General features: G+C 35.7%; 3 protein-coding genes across 4 annotated transcripts; 2 read left to right on the forward strand and 1 right to left on the reverse strand.

Moving 5' to 3' along the window:
• The first annotated feature begins 63 nt into the window (after nucleotides 1-63).
• On the forward strand, nucleotides 64-2,958 carry LOC122034367 (G-type lectin S-receptor-like serine/threonine-protein kinase At5g35370). Its single transcript, XM_042593596.1, has one exon. It carries the CDS (start codon nucleotides 158-160, stop codon nucleotides 2,771-2,773), a length of 2,616 nt encoding a protein of 871 aa, XP_042449530.1. The 5' UTR covers nucleotides 64-157; the 3' UTR covers nucleotides 2,774-2,958.
• A 4,034-nt stretch (nucleotides 2,959-6,992) lies between these two features.
• Nucleotides 6,993-9,225, forward strand: LOC122034369 (B3 domain-containing protein Os06g0194400-like). Its single transcript, XM_042593601.1, has 7 exons — nucleotides 6,993-7,261; nucleotides 7,440-7,538; nucleotides 7,699-7,730; nucleotides 7,808-7,970; nucleotides 8,081-8,287; nucleotides 8,481-8,573; nucleotides 9,050-9,225. The coding sequence occupies exons 1-6, from the start codon at nucleotides 7,121-7,123 to the stop codon at nucleotides 8,517-8,519; spliced, it is 681 nt and encodes a 226-aa protein (XP_042449535.1). The 5' UTR covers nucleotides 6,993-7,120; the 3' UTR covers nucleotides 8,520-8,573; nucleotides 9,050-9,225.
• Nucleotides 9,226-9,678: 453 nt separating this feature from the next.
• Nucleotides 9,679-20,915, reverse strand: LOC122034368 (coiled-coil domain-containing protein SCD2-like). Of its 2 annotated transcripts, none has more exons than XM_042593598.1 (17): nucleotides 20,527-20,915; nucleotides 18,683-18,852; nucleotides 18,370-18,448; nucleotides 18,158-18,199; nucleotides 18,017-18,079; nucleotides 15,380-15,429; nucleotides 15,272-15,299; nucleotides 14,551-14,625; nucleotides 14,329-14,439; nucleotides 14,184-14,244; nucleotides 12,794-12,910; nucleotides 12,588-12,709; nucleotides 12,350-12,419; nucleotides 11,882-11,923; nucleotides 11,109-11,149; nucleotides 10,810-10,936; nucleotides 9,679-10,184 (listed from the first exon to the last, which is right to left on the reverse strand). In XM_042593598.1, the coding sequence occupies exons 1-17, from the start codon at nucleotides 20,842-20,844 to the stop codon at nucleotides 10,066-10,068; spliced, it is 1,635 nt and encodes a 544-aa protein (XP_042449532.1). In that variant the 5' UTR covers nucleotides 20,845-20,915; the 3' UTR covers nucleotides 9,679-10,065. The 2 variants fall into 2 exon arrangements, with proteins under 2 accessions (XP_042449532.1, XP_042449531.1); XM_042593597.1 differs by lacking the exon at nucleotides 20,527-20,915 and adding an exon at nucleotides 19,635-20,247.
• Nucleotides 20,916-25,091: the final 4,176 nt, after the last annotated feature.

Here is a 25,091-nt window from a genome sequence, read left to right on the forward strand (position 1 = left end):
TCAAAATTCGGAACTGAAGGAATTAATATTGTATTGCCATTTTCAGTAACAACTTGCAATCTGTTTAATTTCTCAGGTCAACGTGCGCCGGCCTTCTTCCAAACTCTTCTAATCTTGATCTGTTCCTGCCATTCTTTCTTCTCCTTCTTCTCTCGTCATGGCTTCCTCTGCTTCTCCCTACCTCCAACTACTCTCCTTCCTCTTATTCCTTCCCTTCCGTTGCCATGCCGGACGTGTCGCTACCGAGTTCCTCTACCCCAACTTCTCCGCCACTTACTTCCACTTCGTCGACAGCGATGGCGTCTTCCTCTCATCCTCCGCCTTCTCCGTCGCCTTCCATAACCCCGACGGCCAGGATTCTCCACACTATATCGTCGTCCTCCACGCCCTCTCCGGCGCCACCGTCTGGACTGCCAACGCCGCCTCCCCCGTGCCCCCTTCCGCTACCCTCTCGCTCACCGCCTCCGGCCTCGCCCTCTCCCTTGCTAATGGTTCACTCGCCTGGTCGACCCCGGGACTCTCTGCCCCCGTCTTCGCCCTCCATCTCCTCCCCTCTGGTGAGCTCCGCCTCCTCGACGACGCCAACGCATCCCTTTGGTCCTCCTTCAACCATCCCACGGACACTCTCCTACCTAACCAGCTCCTCCCTGTCTCTTCCTCCCTCACCTCCGCCGTCTCCGGCAACGACCCGTCCCCTGGCGATTATCGCCTCCTCGTCACCCCCGGAGACGCCGTGCTCCAGTGGAATCCAACCTCACGGCTCTACTGGTCGCTCTCGTCTGACGCTCGCTCCGCCAAAGATTCCAATTTGCAGGTTGGTTACTTCTCCGTCAACGCTACCGGGCTTTACCTCCTTGCTAGCGATCGGGAAACTGCCGTCTTTAGGATGATCTTCCCCCCATCGGCTTCGTCCTTCTCCGACGAGTTCTACATGGCGAAACTGGATCCATCTGGTCGGTTCCGGATCATAAGTTCCCCACTGAATGAGTCGTTGTCGGCCGCCATCTTCAACACCGATTTCGTGGCGCCGATCAACGACTGCGATCTCCCAAACATATGTGGCCCACTGGGCATCTGCGCACCAGGGACAAACAGCTCCACCTGCAGCTGTCCAGCATCTTTCGGGGCGTTGCCAAGCGGCGGATGCTCCCCCGTCGACGGCTCTGTTACGGCTAGCTCCTCATGCCCTGGTGAGGGCGTCGCCGGATCAACGGCGAGATTTATGATCTTGGGGAATCAAATTGGCTACTATGGAACCAAATTCTCGGCGCCTAACACTTTCGGAACGAACATCTCGACTTGCCAAGATCTCTGTTCCGCCAATTGCTCATGTCTTGGTTTCTTCTACAGAGCCTCATCCAAGTCGTGTTATTTCCTTGAATACCGAATCGGTTCCCTCATTTCTGTCGGCACGGTCAACGGAGGCGCCACGGCCGTCGGCTACGTGAAGACACTTAGCCAAGCATCGCCGCCTTCCGGCAGTTCCTCTTCCGTCCGCTTCTTCATCGTCTTATTGCCATCAACGGCCACGACTCTGCTGGTGATCTCGATTGCCATCATCTGCTTTGAAAGATGGAGGAGGAACAAGCGCGGGAGCAACGACGTGACGCGGAGCAAATCTGTCTCGAGCGGGCTGAAGTGGCCAACGCCCGCCGAGTTGTCCGAGGACGAGGAAGTGGAAAAAGAGGAAGAGATCGCGATCCCGGGCCTGCCTACCCGTTACACCTACGACGAGCTCTTAGATGCCACCAACAACTTCCAGACGCCGATCGGCTCGGGCGGGTTCGGCTGTGTCTACAAGGGGCAGCTCCTGGATAAGTCCCTTGTTGCCGTGAAGCGGATCAACGCCGCCAGCACGCAGCAGGGGCGGCGGGAATTCTGCACCGAGATCGCCGTCATCGGCAACATCCACCATGTTAACCTCGTCCGCCTCCGCGGCTTCTGCGCCCAGGGCCGCAAGCGGCTGCTGGTCTACGAGTACATGAACCGCAGCTCCCTCGACCGCGTTCTCTTCAGCCGTAACCCCGACCTGGTCGTCCTCGAGTGGAAGCAACGCCTCGACGTAGCGGTGGGTGCCGCGCGGGGGCTCGCTTACCTCCACTCCGGATGCGAGCACCGGATCATCCACTGCGACGTGAAGCCGGAAAACATCTTGCTCCACGACAACAACCAGGTGAAGATTGCCGACTTTGGGCTGGCCAAATTGATGAGCCCTGAGCAGTCCGGGCTCTTCACCACCATGCGAGGGACTCGCGGCTACCTTGCGCCGGAGTGGCTCACCAACGCCGCCATCTCCGACAAAACCGACGTGTACAGCTTCGGAATGGTACTCCTGGAGATCGTTCGGGGGCGGAAAAATCGCGCCGAGGAGAGTGGCAAGGAGTTGACCGATTCTCCTTCTCCGTACTTCCCGATGCTGGCACTGGAGATGCACGAGCGGGGGACGTACGAGGAGTTGGCGGACCCGAGGCTGGAGGGGAAGGTGAACTGGGCGGAACTGGAGAGGGTAGTGAAGGTGGCGCTGTGCTGCCTGCACGAGGAGCCGGTGAGCCGGCCGAGCATGACGGCGGTGGTGGCGATACTGGAGGGCACGGTGCCGGTCGGCGAGCCGCGGTCGCAGTCGCTGTATTATCTGAGACTGTACGGACGCGGGTCCCGAGGACCGAACCTGCGGCGAGGGGGATCGGCGACGAGCTCCACGAGTGCTGGGTCGTCGGCGTCGCCGCTGCTGCTCTCCTACATATCGTCGCAGGAGGTATCGGGGCCGAGATAGCACAGGCGTAGCATCGTCGGGCAATTGTGCAAGCTGATGATTGTACACTAGCTCTTAATCTAATTAAGATTGCTTCCTGTGAATGAAGGAAAAAACAAACGATCGTGGAAATATTCCACTCGCCCTGTTTCATGTATAATTTGGTGAGGTGCAAAATTGTTTCATATCCTTTTTTAAAAAAAAAAAAAATTAAATGGCTTGTGAAGGGAAGACTTCAAAGAAATTTAGACAAAAATTAAAAGACTATGTTTTTTTTTCCAAATCATATTAAAAAGATATTTTATTTTAATTTTTTATTAGGTCACACTCGACTGTTCCACCGTGTATACTTGTACAACCATCGTTTAATACTGTTTTCATTATTATCGTCAGTTTAAATTTTAAATCGATCGATGACGTTATAGCAATTAATAGTTGCAAATTGCTTTTCCCCCTCTCCTGACACGCGCACCCCCTTCCCCTCTCTCTCTCTCCCTGCCAAAAGACCATTCTACCCTCTATCTTTTTTGTTTTTTTTTTATTTTTTAATTTTATTTTTAATTTTTTTAATTCATACTTATATTTTTTTAATTTTTAATTAATTTTAATTTTTTATTTTTATTTATTTTTTAAAATTTTTTTTATTCATACATATATATTTTTAAATTTTTATTTAGTTTAATTTTATTTAATTTTATTTTTAATTTTTTTCATTCATACTTATATATTTTAAAATTTTTATTTAGTTTATTTAGTTTATATATTTTAAAATTTTTATTTAGTTTAAATTTTTAATCAATTTTATTTATTATTTTTCATTAATACTTATATATATTTTTAATTTTATTTAATTTTATTTAGTTTTATTTTTTAATTAATTTTGTTTATTATTTTTTCATTAATACTTATATTTTTTAATTTTATTTAATTTTATTTTTAATTAATTTTATTTATTATTTTTTTAAATTTTTAATATTTATTTAGTTTTATTTCTTTAATCAATTTTGTTTATTATTTTTTTATCAAATTTTTAAATTTTTTTATTTTATATAATTTTTAAATTACTCCCTTTCTTTAAATTACATTCCTAATTTGATACTTAAATTACCCGCATCCAACTATTAACACATGTCATAATCTTCTCTACCTTTAAATGGGTCACTCGTTACAGGACACGCGCTCATTTGTGGTACGAAGTAATAGGTGCACCACCACCAAACGTATCGGGAGCAGAATTTGGAGGCAATATTGATTAAGATTTCTATTTTTATATGTTTTTATGTTTTTTTTGTATTATTACATGTACTCTTCATTTGAAAAAAAATATGTTTGTTTCTAAGTTATGAATGTGTTCATTATTAATTGGTAGTATTTTTTTTTAGTTTTAAATATAAACTAAAAATAAATAAAAGATTATAAACATGTAAAAAAATTATTGAAAAAAATAAAACTGATAAAAAATTAATAAAAAAATTGATAAAAAAAATTAATAAATTTTTTTTTAAAAAAAAATCAATTGAAAAAATATAAGTATTATGAAAAAAATAATTAATTAAATTAATTAAAAAATAAAAACTAAATAAAATTTATATAAAATTGAAAAATAAAGTATTGTTAAAAAATAATAAATTAAATTAATTAAAAAAAAAAATTAAATAAAATTAAAAATATAATTGTATGAGAGTTATTTTTAAATAAAATTAATAAAATATTAAAACTAAATGAAAATTAAATGAAATAAAAAAATAAAAAATAAATAAAGAGAGGGCTACATGCGTCTTTTGGAAGGAGAGAGAAGAAGTGGAGGAGGTGTGCGTAAGTGAGGAGGGGGAAAAACAGCTCTTTTATAATTTTAGAAATAATTTTAGAATTACTATAATATGAATATTAATAGAGTACGTCTATAATTTAATAATTATTATAATATTTATTATAATTATAGTTTTATAATTACTATAACTTGAATAATAACTGAATAATATTGCATCCATATTATAACAGATATGAATAATAGCTGTTATAATATAATTTTTTTTAACATATTAAATATGCATTATAATATTTATAAAACTTTCGCTGCTACATTATATCCGATCGACTCGTAATTTAGATAGAAAATTTAAACACAAAATAATAATGTAAAAAGTATTGAACATTACTAAAGAATACTACTCGAAATGTGAAATACTCTTTTTTATATAAAAAAAATAGTGATGATTTGAAAAAGGTGTCATTTTGACTTTTGTCCCATTAATCTCTGAATATTGATAATTTCTAAAAGGTAAATAAAATAAATCGTTCATGAATTATTCGAAGTTCGATTTGATAAAAATTTATTTGAGTTTATTTTATAAGACTCATTAGAATAAACAAATTAAATTTAAACTACACAATATTCGATTTATTAGCTCATGAATATGTTCATTAGTAAGTTTATAATTCAACTTTTAAATGAAAAAAATAATAATTTTAATATTAAATTTATAGATTCTACACTCTACTTATAAACAAATATATTAAATTTATTTATTAGAATAAAATTATAAATTTTAATAAGAATATTATAATTTTCTTTAAATATATAATTTAGTTTTTAATAAATATTTAAATTTAAAATTTATTTTTATTAAGTTCGTTTAGGTTTGATAAAAATTTGAATAAGTTCGTGAGCTATAAATATAGTCGTTAAATAAATCTCAAGCTTGACTCAATTATAAATGAGTCAAACTCAAAGATTTAATAATTCAACTCGACTCGACTCAATTACACTCTTAATAATTTCTAAAATGATATAGTAAAAGAGTTATATTTCTCTCCTATATTTTCATAGTATTTATAATCGACCATGAATTGATTAAAGAATGAAATGAATTTTTCTCTGATGACATGCCTATGCCTAAAATTGATCCATGTCATATTAAAATAGTGGCTCATTTAGAGTATCTCTAATGTAAAGTTTGTAGAAGATTTATAAAATTAAAATACCTCAATAAAAAAAACCTTCAAGGACTGTGGATGTAAGATAAGGGTGGCAATTCGGTTCGGATTCGGGTTGACAGGTTTGGATTGACAGGTTGGCAGGTTGGGAAATGACAACTTGAACCTGACCTGATTATGAATTCGGGTCAAACTATTCAACCTGAACCTGATCTGTTTATTTTCACTTGACCTGTTTAACTAGTTGACCCGTTTAACCCGTTTGACCCGTTTAACCCGTTTGACCTATTTGACCCGTTTGACCCGAGCATGACTTGAATTAATAAAGAAATTTTATATATTAAATTAAAAATAACATTTATCTACATAAATTGAAAATCCATATCATAAATGATAAATCATATTATAATCAATAACACATATATATCTTTAGGGTTTTTAACTTTTTTAAATTTATAATTTTAGTTTAAATTTATAATTATAAACGAGTTCGCGGATTATAATTAGGTCATTTCATGTTGACCCGAACCCGATCTGTTTATTAATTGGGTCAATTAGGTCGACCCAATTTTGACCCAAACCCGAAACTACCCAACCCTAATCTGATTTTTTCGTGTTCGATTCGGGTCGTGTTTTCGTGTCGGGTCAAAAATGGTCACTCCTATGTAAGATTTGGAATTTTTTGTTCAAGAATAGATTTAAAAAATCAAACTAATTTTTTTTGGAACCAATAATTAATGATAAGATGATATTAGACCTTTCAAACCAATTAAAAAATATATTATATTATCACACATTTAATTATAATATTTTATTTCATAAATAACTAATAATAATTAAAGTTGTACTTATTTCCTTTTTGAAATAAATATATTTGATAAATTAAAAAAATACTATAATTAAATGAAAATTATAAATTTAATTAAATTAAAAATCATAAGTTAATTAATTAAAAATTATGAATAAATTAAATTAAAAATTATAATTAATTAAAATATTAAATAAAAATTATATAGAGAGATTAAATTAAAAAATAATAAATAAAAATATATTATTTATAATGTAGGGCTCATAAAAAGTTGTATGAAGATTTTTTTTTTATTGCAGAGAAAATAATATATTTTTATATGTGGTATTGATATGGTATTAAAAAAAAACAAAGGCTTATTAAGAAGTTTAACCAGAGCAGAGGCCCATAGGGATAAAATGGAAAATTAAAGATAGGGAAGCGGGGAAACCTGGGAATGTGTCTGTCGAGACAGGAAACACGCTGGATTTGATTTTGAAACGTGAAAAACCCTCGGCTGGTTCCCCCTCTCTCGCAACGTTCCACAATCTTTCTTTGGTCTTTCTGCCTCTCTTTTCCCGAGGAACCGGGCGCTTGCTCCGCCTCTCTCAGGTTTCAACTCTCAACCTCCAGCCGTTGCTGAGATGGGAGCCGCGGAGGCAGCGTCCTACGAGGAACTGCGGAGGAAGAGGCTCGAGGAGAACAAGAAGAAGCTGGAGCAGCTCAACCTTCCCCACCTCTCCCTCTCCCTCCGCAACGCGACGACTTCCCCTAAAACCTCCCCGGTACATCTCCGAAGCACTACCCTCTCCGTCGCTTTCAACTTTCCCTTTTTCTTATTGGCGATTCGGTTTCCGCCTTTTGTGATTGGTAAAATAGTTTCTTTTGGGAGATTCAGTTTCCTCTTTTAAAAAAAATGATCAAAAAGTTGTTTTTGAATGATCCTGCTTCACCATTAATCAGGCTAAGCAGATCAAGCGAAAGATCTCTCAGGATGGCACTCCTACTGTCTTACGCCGGTCTCTCAGGGTCGCTAACCTGCCTGAGGCTAACTATCGGGAAGTAGGTTTCTTCGGTTCATTGTATTTGCTCCCGTTGTCAACTCTCTCTTCTTGATCATTGTCCTATGTTTGATATTATCTGAAGAATGATTGTTTTTTTTTTGTCATTTTCGTTTTGTTCTACTCCAAACAAATTAAACTTCCATTTTGTGGCTGGATAGGTGACTGCAGACATTGTGGCGAGGCCAAGAAGGTTAGTGATTTTGTGTTTATATCCCTTGATTGACAACTATCTTTTTCCCTAATGTATCTCATTATTGGGATGGCTAGGCTTTTTAAGCGTAGAGACTTAGATAACAGAGTATACGCTTCAGATGAGGCCAGGGAGTATGCCCAAACAAAGGCGGAGGAAGTTGAAGCTGGACTCGATTCAAAGTTCCCTTCTTTTGTGAAGCCTATGCTTCAATCTCACACCACAGGTGGATTTTGGCTGGTAATTGTCATCTTCCAAGACACTTTGTGTTGTTATTCGTGTCTTAATCAGATTCTAGATGAAACACCGAGAAGCTGTTTTGAAATATTTTGGATAATGTTTCTTAACAGGGCCTTCCCAATCAATTTTGCAACATGTACTTACCTAAAAAAGATGCTACAATTACTTTGATAGATGAAAATGGAGAAGAACACGACACTACATACCTTGCTCACAAAAAGGGATTAAGTGCAGGATGGAGAGGATTTTCTATATATCATGAATTGGTTGATGGTGATGCCTTGGTATTCCAATTGGTTGAGCCAACAACCTTCAAGGTGATTGCTCAGTTAGTGTACTTTCCAAACACTATCTAGGATGTCTAATAATTTCCACTGTGAATACTTCTATTTTACATACAATGATTTTATCTTTCATTTATGAATTGTAGTTAGTCATATGTGGCTCTTGTTCCTGATAAGCAAGCTTCCACTTCTGATCATTTACTTGAAACGATTTACTACTGTTTAGGTCTATATAACTAGGGCAAGCGAATATGATGGAAGCTGATGCTGGTCTTGGGTTCTCCAAACAAGTGTTTTGATGCTGAAGATGTAGAACTGGGTAAATAAGATCCTACTTTATATATATATACTCTTGATTTCTTTTGAGAGTTAATATGAAATTGTATATCTGATCATTCACCATACAAATAATTTTTTTAATCTGACAATTTGTGGCATTTTGTATTTAGTTGATTTCTTGCACATAGAGATTGTTCAGAAACATTTCAACCAGAGGTTCTCTTGTCTGATGTAATAATGTTCAGCACTTTATCCATAACTTATATTGCCTGAATGAACTTCTGATCATTTCTTCCATGGATGAGCTGCAGAAAGGAATTTCAATCACACCTCGAAGAATAATTACTAGAGCATATGTTAGTGTTATGTTTTAGAAAAATAATTTACTTCTTCCTTATGTCAGATTGGATTAATAAATTTTAAAGAAGATATAAATTCATTGTTTAAAATTGTAATTGAAGGTTCTCTAATCTACCACACCTGGAAATGACCAGACATTTTTTCTTGGTTTTGCAGGTAGGTGGACTTATTGAACTGAAACAAGCCTAGCTCTGATCTATTTCAGAATTAAGTATTTAGGAGGTTCAAAACAGCTTTGTAACAGACATTGAAACTTTTTAGAAACGTATTTAAATCGGCTTGATTGTATGCTTGATACTGTCAGTTACTGCAATTTCTTTCAGTTACGATGATATCAGTATGCCGAAAGAACCAAGGTCCAACAGCACCTAGAAAAATATGAATGCCAAAATTTTATTTCATTTTTATTCAAATATGTCAAGAATACAAACAAATGCACACATATTTTTTGTGTTTATTATTTTTTATTCTATAATTTAACAATTCTTAATCATTTCAAATAATATAAGTTTATGGTTCTAATTATATTAAATTATACAAATTCTATATTACTGATCAAGTTTAATTCATTGACAAGGACACGACTAGTTGACCTTGATAAAGCTCCAATAGATCTGAGCTTGGTAAACTTTTGATAAACAAGCTCGAGTGCAGGATATTGAGCTCGACTGTATTGAATTCAGCTTAAGCTTGTTTATTTCAAACATAATGCAAAATCACGGCACGAGCGGAGATATATCTGACACGAGTGGACATTCATTCACCAGGAGATTATACGATGCCTCTGTAATCAAATGCTTTACATATTGGACCCCATTTTACAAACGAAATTACACGTTGACAACTTGTATACTGTTCGTTCACATACACCAAAAAAAAAAAAGTTCACGTACACATTGTATAGAAAGCACACAACACAACTATATGAGCATGCTATGTACACAGTATCCTGGGTCTTGGGGACGAGTGTAATTGTCTTTTGCCACATGCCACATGCCACATGCTATGTACACAGTAGCTTTACTATATGAAGTGCGAATGATAGGTATCTTGATGCAGTTTGAAGTATTAAAAGGCAGCATGGCATCTATTATCAATTTCAGCGAACCGATTGAATGAGAAAAACAACCATGAAATGAATTGGATAAAAGTATGCTGTTATTCATCACAAGCTACAAGTTTTCTTCCGCATCAGCTGGTGGCTTTTGATGGACATCAATTTCCCTGCGACATGCTTCCCATAGCTGCTGCTCAATGCCCAGTTTCCTCAGCTCTATTAATCCTCGTTCCACTGGACATGAGAGGAAGAAGAAAAGTTGGAAGCAAATAAGTTGAATAAGAACCTTCAAAGGATTATCAAATTCATATGATTAATGATGCATTGTCTTGAATACGAGTTATAACTATTTCTGTATCAGATATAATTCCATTCCATGTGAAGTATTTAGTTACTAATCTCATGTTTGGCTTGGTCATTTGTTGTAATAATTCTCCCCTATGGAATAAAACATCAAAATTTTCTCTTGGTGTCCTTTCATTTTTTATGGGCGGGTTCTTTCTATTTTATGTTTACCTGTATACCAGCATGAGTGAGTGCCAGGAGTTGATAGAATTGTACTAGTGGTTAGTGCCTGAAGGATATTTAATTGTCGACTGTTACGTATGAATCTTTATATATGGTGTGATAGTTCAACTTTGAGGACCATAAGATAATATTTTCCTAAACTTCTTTAGACATGGATATTCAATGAAAACTGTTGCACTAGTAATAACAATCTCTAAACTCAACTCTGTGACATCTAGCCTAATTGATCTTTGTTGTTGTAATTAGCTTTGCTAGGTTATGTTTGAAGCAATAAGCCCAACTATACGTGTACTTTTTTAACTGAAAAGAAACAGCTCCTGTGGAATTGTACCATCAACAACGTCATGAGAAGTTGGTGATTGGCCCATGCGATCTATCCAAAATTGCAGCCGGTCGTCTGCTATATCTTCTTCTACACTGTGGGTTTTTGCTCTTCGCCAGAAGTATGTGAGCCATGACTGCAATTAGTTAGAAAATACCACTGGTTAAACAACAATAATAACGAAAGAGAACAAAAAAAAATCTAATAAACAGTGACCCTGGTAACAAAATATGAAGTTAAAATAAAAAATTATCACTGAAAAGGAATGCTCAAAAAATAAAAAATAAATGAGAAGTTGATGGATTAACCTGCTTAAACAAGACATCTTCCATCTCTTCTTGGCTTAGTTCTGTTAAGAAAGAAAGCAATCTTACCATGTAAACCAACAAATTAAAGTAGGCAAAGTGTATACAGAACAAATAACATGTCTAAGTGAACTTTGATCAAAATTATACAACTTCTACAGCAAATTAATTGTACAGAAATTGCTTGAGTAAGCACAAATGAAACTGGAAAAATGCCAAAATCATCCCTTTTGTTTCAAAATACTGAGGGTGTGTTTGGTACGCGTATTTTTCATTTTCATTTTCTGAAAAATGCGCGTTTTCTAAAAAACAGAAAATGACTTTTTATCATTCTCTGTTTTTCTAGAAAACGCTATATATTTTTTTAGAAAACAGGCACGAAAAACGCAAACCAAACACCATTTTTCAGAAAACACACGATTTTTAGAAAATGAAAATAAAAAACGCGCGTACCAAACGCACCCTAAAATCCCCATTTTCAAGGACTCAATATGAATGCCCAGATAAACCAAACTTCCAAAACTATCCCTAGAACACTTTTGTTCTTGTTCTACATGATTTCTGTAACATTTTTTATCTTTGTTTTTTATAATCCTAATGTTGTTTAAGAAATAAATTTGGAATTTCACCCCTTCAGTTATTTTAAAAAGTCATGTTTTAGAACCAAAGGCCTTCAAGGCATTTGTCCTATAAAATTCAAAAAAGATAAAACATCTTAATAGTACTGTTGTCGAAATTCTGAATCATTTGCATATACAATAGAACTTAAAACCTACCAAATGCTTCCATGAATTTAGGATTGCCTGGTAATTTAAAATCTGCACATACAAAAAGGAAAAAGATTGTCTTAGCCATGAAGAAAAAGGATATTTTCAGGAAGTGTATCATGAGTACTAGATAGTATTAACAACCAAGAGTAATGGTACAATTTCTTCAAAAGGTCATACACAAATCTTACAAGCTGGCACTGGAGGTGCTATGGGTAGAAAATTCATGCACAAATGTTATCCACTTAAACAAGATAAATTTTAATAGCAATTATGGAAAATAGTACCGAATCTAAAAATGAAGGGATTCCTTCTATACATTTTCACATTACAATTCAAAGAACTGATTTCTCATCTACATTTAGCTAGAATAAACATAAAAAAAGGCAATAGAATTTGCAAACTAATCTAACAAGATATGTGCAAAGTCAAATTTACCATTGAAGGAATGCTCATGCAAAATGTGCATAAACAAACCTGGTGTTGATTGCCGAAGTAAATTAGGACGCCGATGCTCAGCAAGTGCAAGAATGACAGCATCCTCAACCTAAAAATTGATTATCCACAAAATCATACACAAATCCATGAGTATGAATATAAATGAAAAGAATGAAACAATAGTGGATTTGCATGCATAATAAAGAACTTAGTCCTCAGGCTCTCCTAAAAGAAAAAATAAAATAAAGAAATTAATAGACTCAAGGTGAAATAAGACCTTTATAGAAGCAAGTTCTCTTAGACCTTTTTCTACTGCTAGCATGCTTTCTATGTTACCTTCAGCCATTGCATCACTTGCAGCACGACCCAGTTTATTTCTCTTCTCAGAGTCATTAAAAGCTAGACAAAAGCAAATATAAATAATCTTGGTCTATGTGGATAATTCTATACAATATTTCAGGCGGTTATAATATCTTGTCACACCATTGCTCCAAAACTCATCCTTTGCTTTTTGACCTGCAGAGGCGACCACTTCAAGAGGTATAGGAGCTAATGATGACCAGTACTCGTGTTTGGCTGCTGCAATCTCTGGATAGATTCCTGTACGTTCAACAGGCTTAAAATTCACAAATAAAGCAGTAAAGATCAGTCTGTACCAAAAGAAAATAATCTTAAGAGAATGAAGCTTTATGAATACAAACACTATTTAGGTGCTTTAGTAGCATGAGGAAATGAAAATTAGTTTTTTAATGTTTTTTTGCAAAAATAAAATATGAATTATCAAAGAGTGATTACTATGCTAATTCCTTGTGAAATGGAAATGTTTTGCAACAAAATGATCTGTACTTGCATAATGAGCAAAACATGAAACATTGTGAAGGGCAAAAAGAAATCTTTGGCAAACCCATCAATCAGTTCATAAAGTAAGGAAAGCAAATCCAGTCAAAGATACAGGAGAGGAACTTTGTAACATTCAAATCTAATTTAGTTGAAAGCAAAGTAAAAAGGAGACCAAAGAAATTCCCTTAACATGATTGAAGGTGATTTAAGAGAAATGAATGTTACTAGTGATAAAACATTTCATAAAATTTAATGAAGTGATCCATTGGAATGACCTCAAATAATCAGGATTAGCATGGCATTTTGATGATGGAAGATGATATTGACCTAATAAGACAGGCATAACTAAGATATATCAAATTCATAGAGAGTGCACATTTCAGTGTGTATCATATATACAGGGTGGAGTCTAACTATAAACATATAAGGACGATTTGAGGCCTTAGTCTAATTATTTAATAACATTAAGTTAATATGGATTCTCCAAACCGATCATCCAAACTGTTTAAGTTGACATAACAAATTCAAATTATGTAGAGATCATCAGCAATGACCACAAATATCTGCAACAAATATCCATGCCAACTACTATTGTCTAATTCCTAGGCTACTGTGATATATCACTTAAAACTAAAGGTTAATGTCTATCTAGTATCAATATATATTTTCGGCTTTCAAGGTTAATCATCCTTCACTCCACTTGATGCATAACTAGAATCCTTCAGGAAACATGATTTGATAGATCATGTTCAACAAGCTGATTTAAATTTGAGATTTCGGATAAATTTTTTGGGTCATAGATTTCAGATACATTTTGAGGCAATGATTAAAGCATAAATCTAAATGTGATGACAAATGATTGCCCAACAGTGTGCCTACCAACCAATAAAACAAATGCATAACGCACCTCAAAAAAATAAACTAACAAACATGCATGACCAATATTGGAGAGAGTCCCATCATGAGATATTATTATACAAAACTAAAAATAAGCTGGCACACAATATTAAATATGATAAGAAATCGTAATCACCATGTTGAACAGCTAAGGCCCAATATCGAGCAAGCCAACACCTTTTGAGAACAACCTCTTCCTATAAATAAGCAATCACATATGATAATATTTATTTGATTCAGTTGGCAATATCTTAGGAAAACTGATGTACTAAAAAGCAAACCATTTCTTCTTGGCTTAAGACCATTCTTTGTGTCATGGCGCTTAATGCATTTATTTCCAATTCCGCACCCTTGAATTGATCCATTATGGTTGCAACTTCATCCCTTGCAGACTATTTCAAAGTTCATATCAGGCAGAACACCAGAAAATGAAAAATGAAGTGGCTAACAAAATCAGTATAAAAAGAACTACATATAACATCAAAAGAGAATTCTATTTAAACCTCCACTTGCTGTCTAAGAGCAGTTAGCTCCTCGCTATTTTCATCCTTCTCTCTTATTGCAGACTTAATAGCGTCCTGAATTCACCAAATCAAGCATTTTAGTGTGCTTATCAGACTCTAACAAGGCAGTAAACGCATGTAGGTACCAAAGAGAGAATCTTTATTGAGTTTTCAGGACTGCTGTCCAAGTTTACAGGTTTACTAACTTATACTCTACCATAATAATTGGGAAAATTGGTCAGAGCTAATCAATTTTCAAATGGCATCATAGCAGGAGCTGTTAACAGAAAAAAAAAAAAATTACATTCATTATATGGGGGTTGGGGGCACAGCGATCAAGTCAAGTACCTCACCAGTCACCACACATGATGAGTGTTAACAATACAAATATACATTGGTCCCTTTTCTAATGGCTCAAGTTTTGGTGAACAATAGTTATCCAATCAACTTTAACTGACTACCAATTTATTTAGAATGACAGCACTAAATGCCTACATGTTCTAAGGAATATATGCACTAAGAGCTGAGTTGTGTCAACTAATTGGTATGTAATTCACATAGCTAATGAAGCATTTATGTACAATGAGCCTAAGTTTATTCATAAGAACTTTTCTAGAGATAGAAAAGGCGTTACCATCTGTACACATAAAAATACTGCTCATATGAGCCTATTTTTGCCTCAACATTTGATATAGTTTCTAAAATCACAATCCACAATTACCTCTCTTTGGCGCAGTGCTGCTTCTTTCCTGAAAGATAGAATAGGCATTAGTATCAGCACAAGAAAAGGATATAGTTGAAATTGAATTAATCTCTGATAAACTTTTACCTACTCAGTAGACGGGCCTCCAAAGATACCCCTTCACCAAGATTAGCAACCTACATATTTAGTAATAACTAGTATGACTAACAGTTGAGAAAAGAAAATGGGAGATGCAATCTTGCATATTTTAGGAGAGAAAGGTTGAACAGGAGAGGACTGAACATACTTTTTCAAGAAAAAAAATTGCAACAATCAATGTTAATATTCAGCATGCAAAGATATATCTAAGCAGTGCTAACTTTACAACAAGCCACAAGAGCAGTATCTTCAACTATTTGGTGGTCAACTCAATGGAGTTCCATTACCACATAGCCAACATTTTTCAAGTCATTAGGTCTATTTTTATAAAAAAAAATATATCCACTTCTATTCTTTAGATTTTAAGTGATGCTCTTTGAAGTGGATAAAAATTCTTCAGATCAAAGTTGAAAACCAAGAGCTGTTTTTTTGCAACTCCGGTCTGCAGACCTGCAGATCAAATCCACCGCCAGTCCAATGCACAAAGGATCTGCACCACCTAATGATTGATAATCACCTCCTACATGATCACAGATTCATTATCCATGAAAAGCTGGATCATCAAAATAGACTAGCTTAACCCTGTACCAAACTCAAGCACTTTGATATTTTATTTCAATTATTTTGTGTTTATTAAAGATCAGTGTTACTTGGACCCTTCATCTACTTCCAGAAGAAGTGACGCACGTGTGGTACTCAAACATTGAGATAATGAGTGGAACACCAACACCATCATTAGCCAACATATTTTAGGAAATAAGGTGTTGAAAGACCTACCTAGATTAGTTCCTATATTGGATATTTTTACCAAATTCTGTGAAATATATATTAAGATATCCAATTTTGGTGAATCTAGTAAGTTATTGTATCATAATTCTGAATCTCATTAAGTACCAAATGATGTGGATAATGTATGGAAAATACAATCAGACAAGGGCTGGTGCACATCCCTCAGAATTGAATTACCGTCATATGTTTCCTTAGAATCAAACTAAATTAAGATCAAACTGTGGAGATATGGCAGATGCAAACTAAAGATAGATGGTTTTTACAGAATAGGACATACTGGGTGGATGGCCAGTGAAACAAAATAAGAGCAATAGCATCTGTGCACTGTTGTCATGGTGGTTATCCCAAAAGCATGAGCTTTGTGGCAGGGCTCAACACTAACAAATAGCCTTCATGCTCAACAATGGCAAGAACATAACATAAAAGGTCACTGGCAATTTAATCAAGAAACAAACTTATATATAGCTGGCATAAAAAGAAAAGGAGTTTAGGGAAATGAAATTCACAACCATGTTACTCATATACAAGGAGTGAAATACCGTTCCGTGCTTGGCGGCATGGATAGTTTTTACTTCCGTCACGGGAGCAAAACCGGCACCCCACAGGCGATAATTTCGCGTGCATCACGCGCGACAGAGGAATTGAGCGAGTAGCAGCGAGGTGACAGGGAGGTGATGGCGAGGCGATGGCAAGTGGCAACGAGGTAGCACGACGACCACTCTCCGGATAGGTATGCTTTCCCTCTTCGCAAACGGCCCGAAGGCGTCCCGAATGCATCTGACCACACTTCGCACAAGGACCACATCCAGATACATCGCAAGCAGTGCCGGAGGGGTTGCGGGACGCTTCTAGCGCTATCGGAAGCTTCCCACACCTTCAGTGTTGCCAAACACCGCCCGTGACACCTTCAGCGCCCGCCAGACGCCCCAACCCCCCGCAATGTTCCAAAATTCCCTTTTCAATTTAATTAATTTAAACAATTCTCCAATTAGGTGTGATATTTCGAAGAGATTTTTATAAATCCTAATTAAATTATCCCAATAAAATATATAAAAATCTATATTTATAATTATTTTAAAAATAAATTTTATTAACTAATATTCTGAAAAATTATTTTTTAATATTTTAAATTTCATTTAAAAATAATTAAATTAAAAAATTATAATAATTCAAATTTATATTCTAATTTTTTAAATTCTAAAAAATTCTAATAAATTAGATTTATATTCTAATATTTTTTTATTATTTTTTATTTTTTTTGTTTTACTGCTTAATCGATGTTCTGATTTTTTTACTGTTTAAAATATATATTATTTAAAATAATTAATTAAATAAATAGTTAATTTATATAATTGTTATATATAAAATAGCATCTTTGTAATAATTTATATAATTATGATTATTTAATTTGGGCGTTGGAGAACTATAGAGTTGCAAGAGCCAAAGCTTGATTCACGCCACTCCTTTTGGTATTAGTATGGTCACATATTATGACATCAATTTTAATTCGAGTTATTGATAGATTAATTTTCTTTAAAGAAATTTATATTTAATTGTTTTTTAACGATATTAAGTTGTTCAATAATGAAGAACTTATATAAAATCAATATACAACTTATTTTTAAATTATACATCATAAACATATTTATCTAATAATTATTATATATAAAAAAAATACCAAAATCGTATCGGCACAGCATGATACGATACTGAAATCGTATCGTTCCGGATTAGAACTAAAACCTTATTACGGGTCAAGATTTTAAACCTTACTCATATATCAGCAGAAATGTCAATTAATCAATAATGAAAACAGCAGCAGATTTTACTACAAACCTGTTTCTCTAGCTCCCTAGACCTGGCTTCTGCTTCCTGGCATCTCTCTTCAGCAAGTTGTAGCTGTTTGACAATACGGAACATCAGAAAAGTAGATGAAAAACTGAACATTTTTAGTGAAACTTTGACCAAACTGCAAACCTTTTCAAGAAGGCTGTAATTCTCTTCTTCTACCATGTCAAGCTGCATTTAGTAAAAGTGAGTTTATTAACTAAATGACCTCCAATTTTGATATAAGGATTAAGGATTTTAAGAGTAGAGGGAATCTCAATATGTTTATAGCAATGTCCTCTTCAAGAAATAATTTAAAAATGTCATCAACTGAAATGCTATAAACAATTAAGGTGAAGCACCTTGTCCTGAAGAGCAAAAGCCTCACTCCGATCACTTGGTTCTCTAGGGTTCCGAGTCCCCATCCCCATCTCTGGGAATCTGTAAATATGTTAACAGTTCAAGAGAACCAAAAAGAGTTCTATAATAAACTTTCTGGGTTTGGCAGTGAGATAATGCACAGTCACGGATAAGATTTTTACATGACAATTTTCTAAAGCGATTATTAGCAGTAAGATAGTGCATAAGAATGGATAAAATTGATTGGGTAAGAGTAGATGAAACTTTTCAAAATAACTACAGATGTCATTCACAACATGTACTTTCTATTCTTACCTTTTACCTATTCGCTTGTTCACAGGAGGCTCTATGGCAGGAATTGGAGATGGGCTCCTTGCTGATGTTTTGGCTGGGGGCACCATTGGTGTCATACGACCTGGTAATGTTGTCCTCCCAACTGACGAAGAGCGATTTGCTGAGACAGACTCTACAAAATTCCTACCTAACTATTAAGTTGTAGAAACACAAAATTAGCCATATGATATGATCCATAAGTATCTAAGTAAAAGAATTCCAAAACATCAAAGTTTATTATCACAATCTTACAGAATAGCCACCTTTCTTAACAAATTTGTAAATGTAACTATACTACATCCAACAGTTTACAATAGCATTCAGTAATACAAACACTGATTTCATGTCCAGTTCTTTGGAAGATTAGAAAACCTTTATCCTTGGACTCCAATAATTAGCAATCAAATTTACAGTTCCAAACTTTACTAGTTATACTTCATTTATGCATATAATAATTATCAAAAAAGATGATGACTGAAATGGCAACGATATGTCAAACCTGCAACATTATCCAGTGTTATTCAGTAAACATTACTATTGTTCAACACTATTATCTATCTGAATATTTCTTTCCTTATCCTTAAGAATATTAAATCCATAGACCGTATGAACAATTTTACAACATTCAAGAACATTCGATAAGTCAGACAATTTGTATAAAGGCAAAGTGTAGCCAATTGATCATCTTATCAAATGAAAAGAAGAAAATAATTGCCAAAAATGAATCATAGTGGATCCAGAGATAGAGAAAATTAGGAATCAGATAAATCGTCCAACAACTCCTATACCCAAGAGAAACTGAAAAATATCCAGTTGAATTTGCCATCCAAGAAAGAAATAATCGAAAATATAGATTTGGGTGGAGTCGATCATGTAACTGAACACCTAAGCAAAGAAATTGCATGAATATTTGATCGAGAAGACCAATAATTACCGCAGGCGAGGGTGACCTGGCCGATCTCCCAAGCAACGAGGGGCTACTTGCGGCCGCACCGACGCCGCCGTTACTGCCTCCCACTTGCCTCGGCAAGCCATACCGAATCCCCGAAACAACGCCGGATCCGGAGGCGAAGACAAGGTCATCCTCATCCTCGTCATCGGTTGCCTGAGTCGCCATGACCTGGGCTAGGCGAGCGCTGGCAGCCTTTGCTGCAAGATTCTGGGTCCGCCTGATACCGGATAAGCTGGATGCAGAGACCGAACGGCTGTGCCCAGGCGAGAAGCCCGGCGAAGAGGATCCCGACCCGCTTGACGCCCCGCTTCCCTGCCGCGAGTATGCCGGGCTGCCGGCCCGCATCCGGTCCATCACCGCTACACTCCAACGAAGACGGGAATTTCCGGGGGCTAGAGTTGAAGGGGGCTGGATCGGAGAAAGGGGGCGGAACCGCTGAAGGCGGCGGAGCAAGAAACGGGAGCGATACAAAGGGTCGGGACTTCGACGGGGTATTAAACGCGGAATCGGGATAACCGAGGACGACGGAACGGGATCTTGGCGGGCTGCGGGATTGGGTGCATCAGACGGGGCATCCGCTACTGCTTTGGCCAAGGGGCGTCGGATTCAGATTCACTGACACGAGACACGTAGGTGAATGAGCCGAACCGTGACTTGGGAGGGACAGCAAGACTTGATTATTGGTCTTCAAGTCCAGCTATGAACGGACTTGATAAGTTTGCTGTCCCTCACAGCCGACTCATTCGTACCAACCGAAAATTCGATACTTAAATTATATCGAGAATTTGGTATTAATTATTACCAATACACATTAATTACAATTTTAATATTAAATATATAAAAACCAGAAACAGGAGTTGACGAGGTAAATTACCAGAGACGACGGGTTCCTTGCCAGCGTCGAAGCACCGCCGCCGGAGCCCCTGAAGGAGGCCAGCCGTGGTGATCCGTTCCGGTAAGAATTTCCGCCGCCGACGATGGAGGGGATGGGATCTTGCTCCTCCTCGTCGTACTCTGCTGCGGGTTTGACTCGCATCATCATCTGGGCGAGGCGGGCGTTGGCGGCGGCGGCTGCGCGCGGCCTGCCGTTTGCCAAACCGCCTTGTGCATCCGCCGACTTTCCCTGATCGTCGTCGATGTACTTCCGGGGCCTGTTGGCTGTGGAGCTATCGGCTCTCCTATGTCCTTCCATCGCCTTGCGAGCTATTCTGATTGAAGGGATGGAGAAGGCACGGAGAGGAGAAGGGATCGGACTTATCAACGAAGGCGACTTGGATGAATATGGAGGTGAGTTTTGATGAGGAGGTTGATGATCTTCACGTCAACAAAAATCCGACGTTGGAAAGCCCTTGACTTGGTCAAACCAATCACCTTTCCTACTCCAGTAAAAGTATTTGGTGTTGGCTGAGCAAGTCCAATTTACTTTCAGGGAGAAATGTTGGATATATGTTAATGAAAAAGATACCGAGAGTGAAGATGAGTCATTATGAATGAGATTAATCTCATACTAAGGGTTTTAAAATTTTTTTATTATTTTATTTTTTTTATTGAATCATGTAGATAAAATTTTAAAATTATTATGATAATTTTAAAATTATTAAATCATATACTCATTTTTAATTTTATACTTATCAGTCGATTGATTTTTTTTATCAATTAAATCGATTATATTCTGTATCAAAAACATTTAATTTTTTTAGTAAATTAGTCGACTGATTTTTTTAAATCAATCAATTGATTTATTTTTTAAATTTTCTTATAAAAATTAATTTTAAGTAAAATAAGTTGAAACAACCTCAGATTGATATGAAATTAATTTCTATGTATTCATTTACCTCTCTTGATTATATCAATGCTCTCAAATGATAATTTGACTCAATATATTGAGAACAATGATTTTTTTAATAAGAAAATATTTAAAAAATTTAATCCATGTTTAAAAAATTATTTCTCTCAATATATTAGGTCAAATTAGTATTTGAGAGCATGAATTTAATATAGACGAACACATAGAAACTAGTTTTATGTCAATCTGAGATTATTTAGTCAAAAAATCATTGCTCTCAATATAGTGGGTCAAAAAATTGATATTTTAGGGTATGTATATAATCAAGAGAGATAGACAAACGCATAAGAACTAGTTTCATATCAATCCAATATCATTTGGTACATCAACCGATTTTGCCCAAAATCAACTGATGGACCAAAATTAGTCGATTTTGGGCAAAATCGACTGATAGACCAAATGTGATCGGATTGATATAAAACCAGTTCCTATGTGTTCATCTACCTCTCATGATTATATTCATGCTCTCAAACACCAATTTAACCTAATATATTGAAAGCAATATTTTTTTTAACATGAATTAAAATTGACATTGGAGGGAATGGATATAATCAGGAGAGATAACTGAACATATAAGAATTAGTTTTATAGTAATATGAGGTTTTTTGATCCATCAGTCGATTTACAAATTAAAATTTTCAAACACATTCGTATAACAAAAATTATTACTCTTAATATATTGGGTGACCCAATTGGTATTTGAGAGTATAGATATAACCAGGAGAGGTAGACCAACATATAAGAACTAATTTTATGTCAATCTAAGATCGTTTGGTCTATCAGCCGATTTTGCCCAAAACTGGCTGATGGACCAAATGACCTCGGATTGACATGAATCTAGTTCCTATGTGTTTGTTTATCTCTCCTAATTATATCCCTACCCTTAAATATTAATTTGATATAATATATTCAGAGCAATGATTTTTTGAATAAAAAATATATTTAAAAAATTTAATTTATGTTTAAAAAATCATTGCTCTTAATATATTAGATCAAATTGGTATTTAAGAACATTGATATAATCAGAAGAGTTGGATGAATACAAAGGAACTAGTTTCATATCAATCTGAGGTCATTTAGTCCATCAGCCGATTTTATCCAAAATCAACTGATGGATCAAATGACCTTGGATTGATATGAAACTAGTTCTTGTGTATTCATCTATCTCTCCTGATTATATCCATACTCTTAAATACTAATTTAACACAATATATTGAGAGCAATGATTATTTAAACATGAATTAAATTTTTTAATATTTTCTTATTAAAAAATTATTACTTTTAATATATTGGGTCATATTGGTATTTGAGGGGATGAATATAAGAAGAGGTAGATGAATACATAGAAATTAGTTTCATATCAATCTGAGGTCGTTTAGTTCTTCAATTAATTTCACTTAAAATTAATTTTTATAAAAAAAATACAAAAAAAGCAAATCAGACGACTGATTAAAAAAATCAGTCGACTGATTTGCTTAAAAATTTGATGTTTTGATATAAAATACAATCGATTCGACTGTTAAAAAATAATAATCAACTGATAGGGGTAAAATTAGAAATGAGTACATGATTTACTAATTTAAAACTATCCTATGCGATCTGGTAATTTTGAAAACTTACCTACGCAGTTCAGTAAAAAGCTCTTGTTATTTTATGTTGATTCATAAGTATTGATATTAAGAACAAGTATAGGGAGAGAGACACTTTCTCACGTGTGGGTCTATAGAAGGGTACAAATTCAAGGTTGAAATTATATTAAACCAAGTTGATTCATGTGCAAGCATGACATGTTGAGTAGAATGTTGACTGGTAAGGATAATTTGCCCAAGTGGAACAACAACCAATAGTATTTTATCACGTGAATACTTCTTTTTCTTACTAAATACTTAAACGGATGCATTAATATGTGATTAATGTAAGAATTCATAACCGCCGAGTGAAACAACACTATCAATAGTGGGTTGCTGACATTTCGATCGAAGAGGTAAATGACCTTTACTTGGTCATTTTAACACTACCAAGGGTAGACTGTTGGTCCCTTTATCGACCGGCTATTAGGGGGGTGAATAGCTTGCACAATAAAAATAAAAAAATAACCTTTCTCGAACTTTTGCAACTTTAATAAATCTAACACTTGCATTAAAAGTAAGGGACTAATTAAAGAAATGAAGAGGCTATAATTTTTACTTGGTTACAACCGAGAAGGTTGTTAATCCAAGACTCTGAAGCACTAATCAAATTCTCCTTCAAGTGTAGGTGGAGAAGCCTCGTATAGCAGTTGAAGCACTTAATTACAAAGCTAAATTGAAACAGAAATGATTACAAGTGTTCTATTTTAGCTTCTGGGACTAGGGCTGTATTTATAGCCTTAGTCGGGGTGCCTGGAAGGGTTCCAGGCACCTGAGGGATAAACTTTTATCCCCATTACAACAAAACATGTCACGTCATGTTCCAGATAAAATCCTGCTCCGGGCGCCCGGACCAGGTCCGGGTGCTCGGATTCAGATAGTCAACATTCTGTTGACTCTTTATCCGGACCTTCTGCTATAGTTCCACTCACATTAGTTCGGGTCTTCTGCTTCGGCTCTGCTTACTTAGGTGATTTTGTCCATTCGGAATAGGGCTCACCCAAATTCATTTTCTGGCCTTCGAGCAAACTTCTGCTCCGGTTTATCGTCCCTCGAAATGCCGCTCGCCTCCTTCTCGTCCGCCCCTATACTCTTCCACAGCACCTCGTACCTTGGATACACCGAGCCCGTCGGCTCTTTCCCATGTCATCCTTCTCGCTAGCTGTGTCTTTCGTTCGACTTCCCGTGTTCCTAAGTTTATGCACACTTAGACACAGGGGTTAAATACCAAGAGGACCTAATTTTACTTGGTTGATCACATCAAAACTACCACGGGGTACTTACAATCTCCCTCTTTTTGATGTGAACAACCTTCAAGTTAAGTTAGGGTAAAACCATAAAAAAGTAACAGTTATAAAATAAGATTTTTGCAAGTACAAAAATAAAAAATTATACTACCCTCCCCATAGACTTAATCTAGATTTTTACAAGTACAAAAATTAAAAATTGTACAACCGCCCCCCTAGACTTAATCTTTACTACTCCCCCTTTTGATCACATTAAAAATGGGGTACATTAAAAAATTCTACTTAACAACAATAAAAAGTCTAAGGGGCAATTAAAAAAACATTAAACTTTAAGTTTTGAAATTTTTTTTTAACATATTTAAGGTAGAAAAAAATTTCATATAAAGTTGAAATTATCATTAAAAAAATTTCTAAAAAATTTAACATTCAGAAAATTTTAACATTTAAAATTTTTCTTACAATTAAGTGATAAAGCCTTTCTAGACAAAGCCTTTTAAAGAAATTAAATAATTAACTTTCCGTTTGAAAGCCAAAAAAAAAATTTAATCTAAATATGATTTTGAAACCTAAAATAGGTTCCTTCCTGCAGGATTAATCAGAAATTTCTTAGGAATGTATTTCTGTGATATTTTCCTAAATTTGGTCCTTATGGTATTTAGAATACTAGTTTAAATTATCATATCTTCTAATATTTTGATCATTTGAGCATGCACGATTT

Source organism: Zingiber officinale, chromosome 11B (genome assembly GCF_018446385.1).
Source record: "Zingiber officinale cultivar Zhangliang chromosome 11B, Zo_v1.1, whole genome shotgun sequence".
Taxonomy (NCBI): domain Eukaryota; kingdom Viridiplantae; phylum Streptophyta; class Magnoliopsida; order Zingiberales; family Zingiberaceae; genus Zingiber; species Zingiber officinale.

Coding starts and splice junctions, on each gene's coding strand:
- LOC122034369 (XM_042593601.1), top strand. CDS start 7,121: ATGGGAGCCGCGGAGGCAGCGTCCTACGAGGAACTGCGGAGGAAGAGG. Junction 7,262..7,439: donor CTTCCCCTAAAACCTCCCCG/GTACATCTCCGA, acceptor ACCATTAATCAG/GCTAAGCAGATCAAGCGAAA. Junction 7,539..7,698: donor CTGAGGCTAACTATCGGGAA/GTAGGTTTCTTC, acceptor GTGGCTGGATAG/GTGACTGCAGACATTGTGGC.
- LOC122034368 (XM_042593597.1), bottom strand. CDS start 20,006: ATGGACCGGATGCGGGCCGGCAGCCCGGCATACTCGCGGCAGGGAAGC. Junction 12,911..14,183: donor GGCCTTAGCTGTTCAACATG/GTGATTACGATT, acceptor TTGAACGTACAG/GAATCTATCCAGAGATTGCA. Junction 10,937..11,108: donor AAGATGTCTTGTTTAAGCAG/GTTAATCCATCA, acceptor AACTAATTGCAG/TCATGGCTCACATACTTCTG.
- LOC122034367 (XM_042593596.1), top strand. CDS start 158: ATGGCTTCCTCTGCTTCTCCCTACCTCCAACTACTCTCCTTCCTCTTA.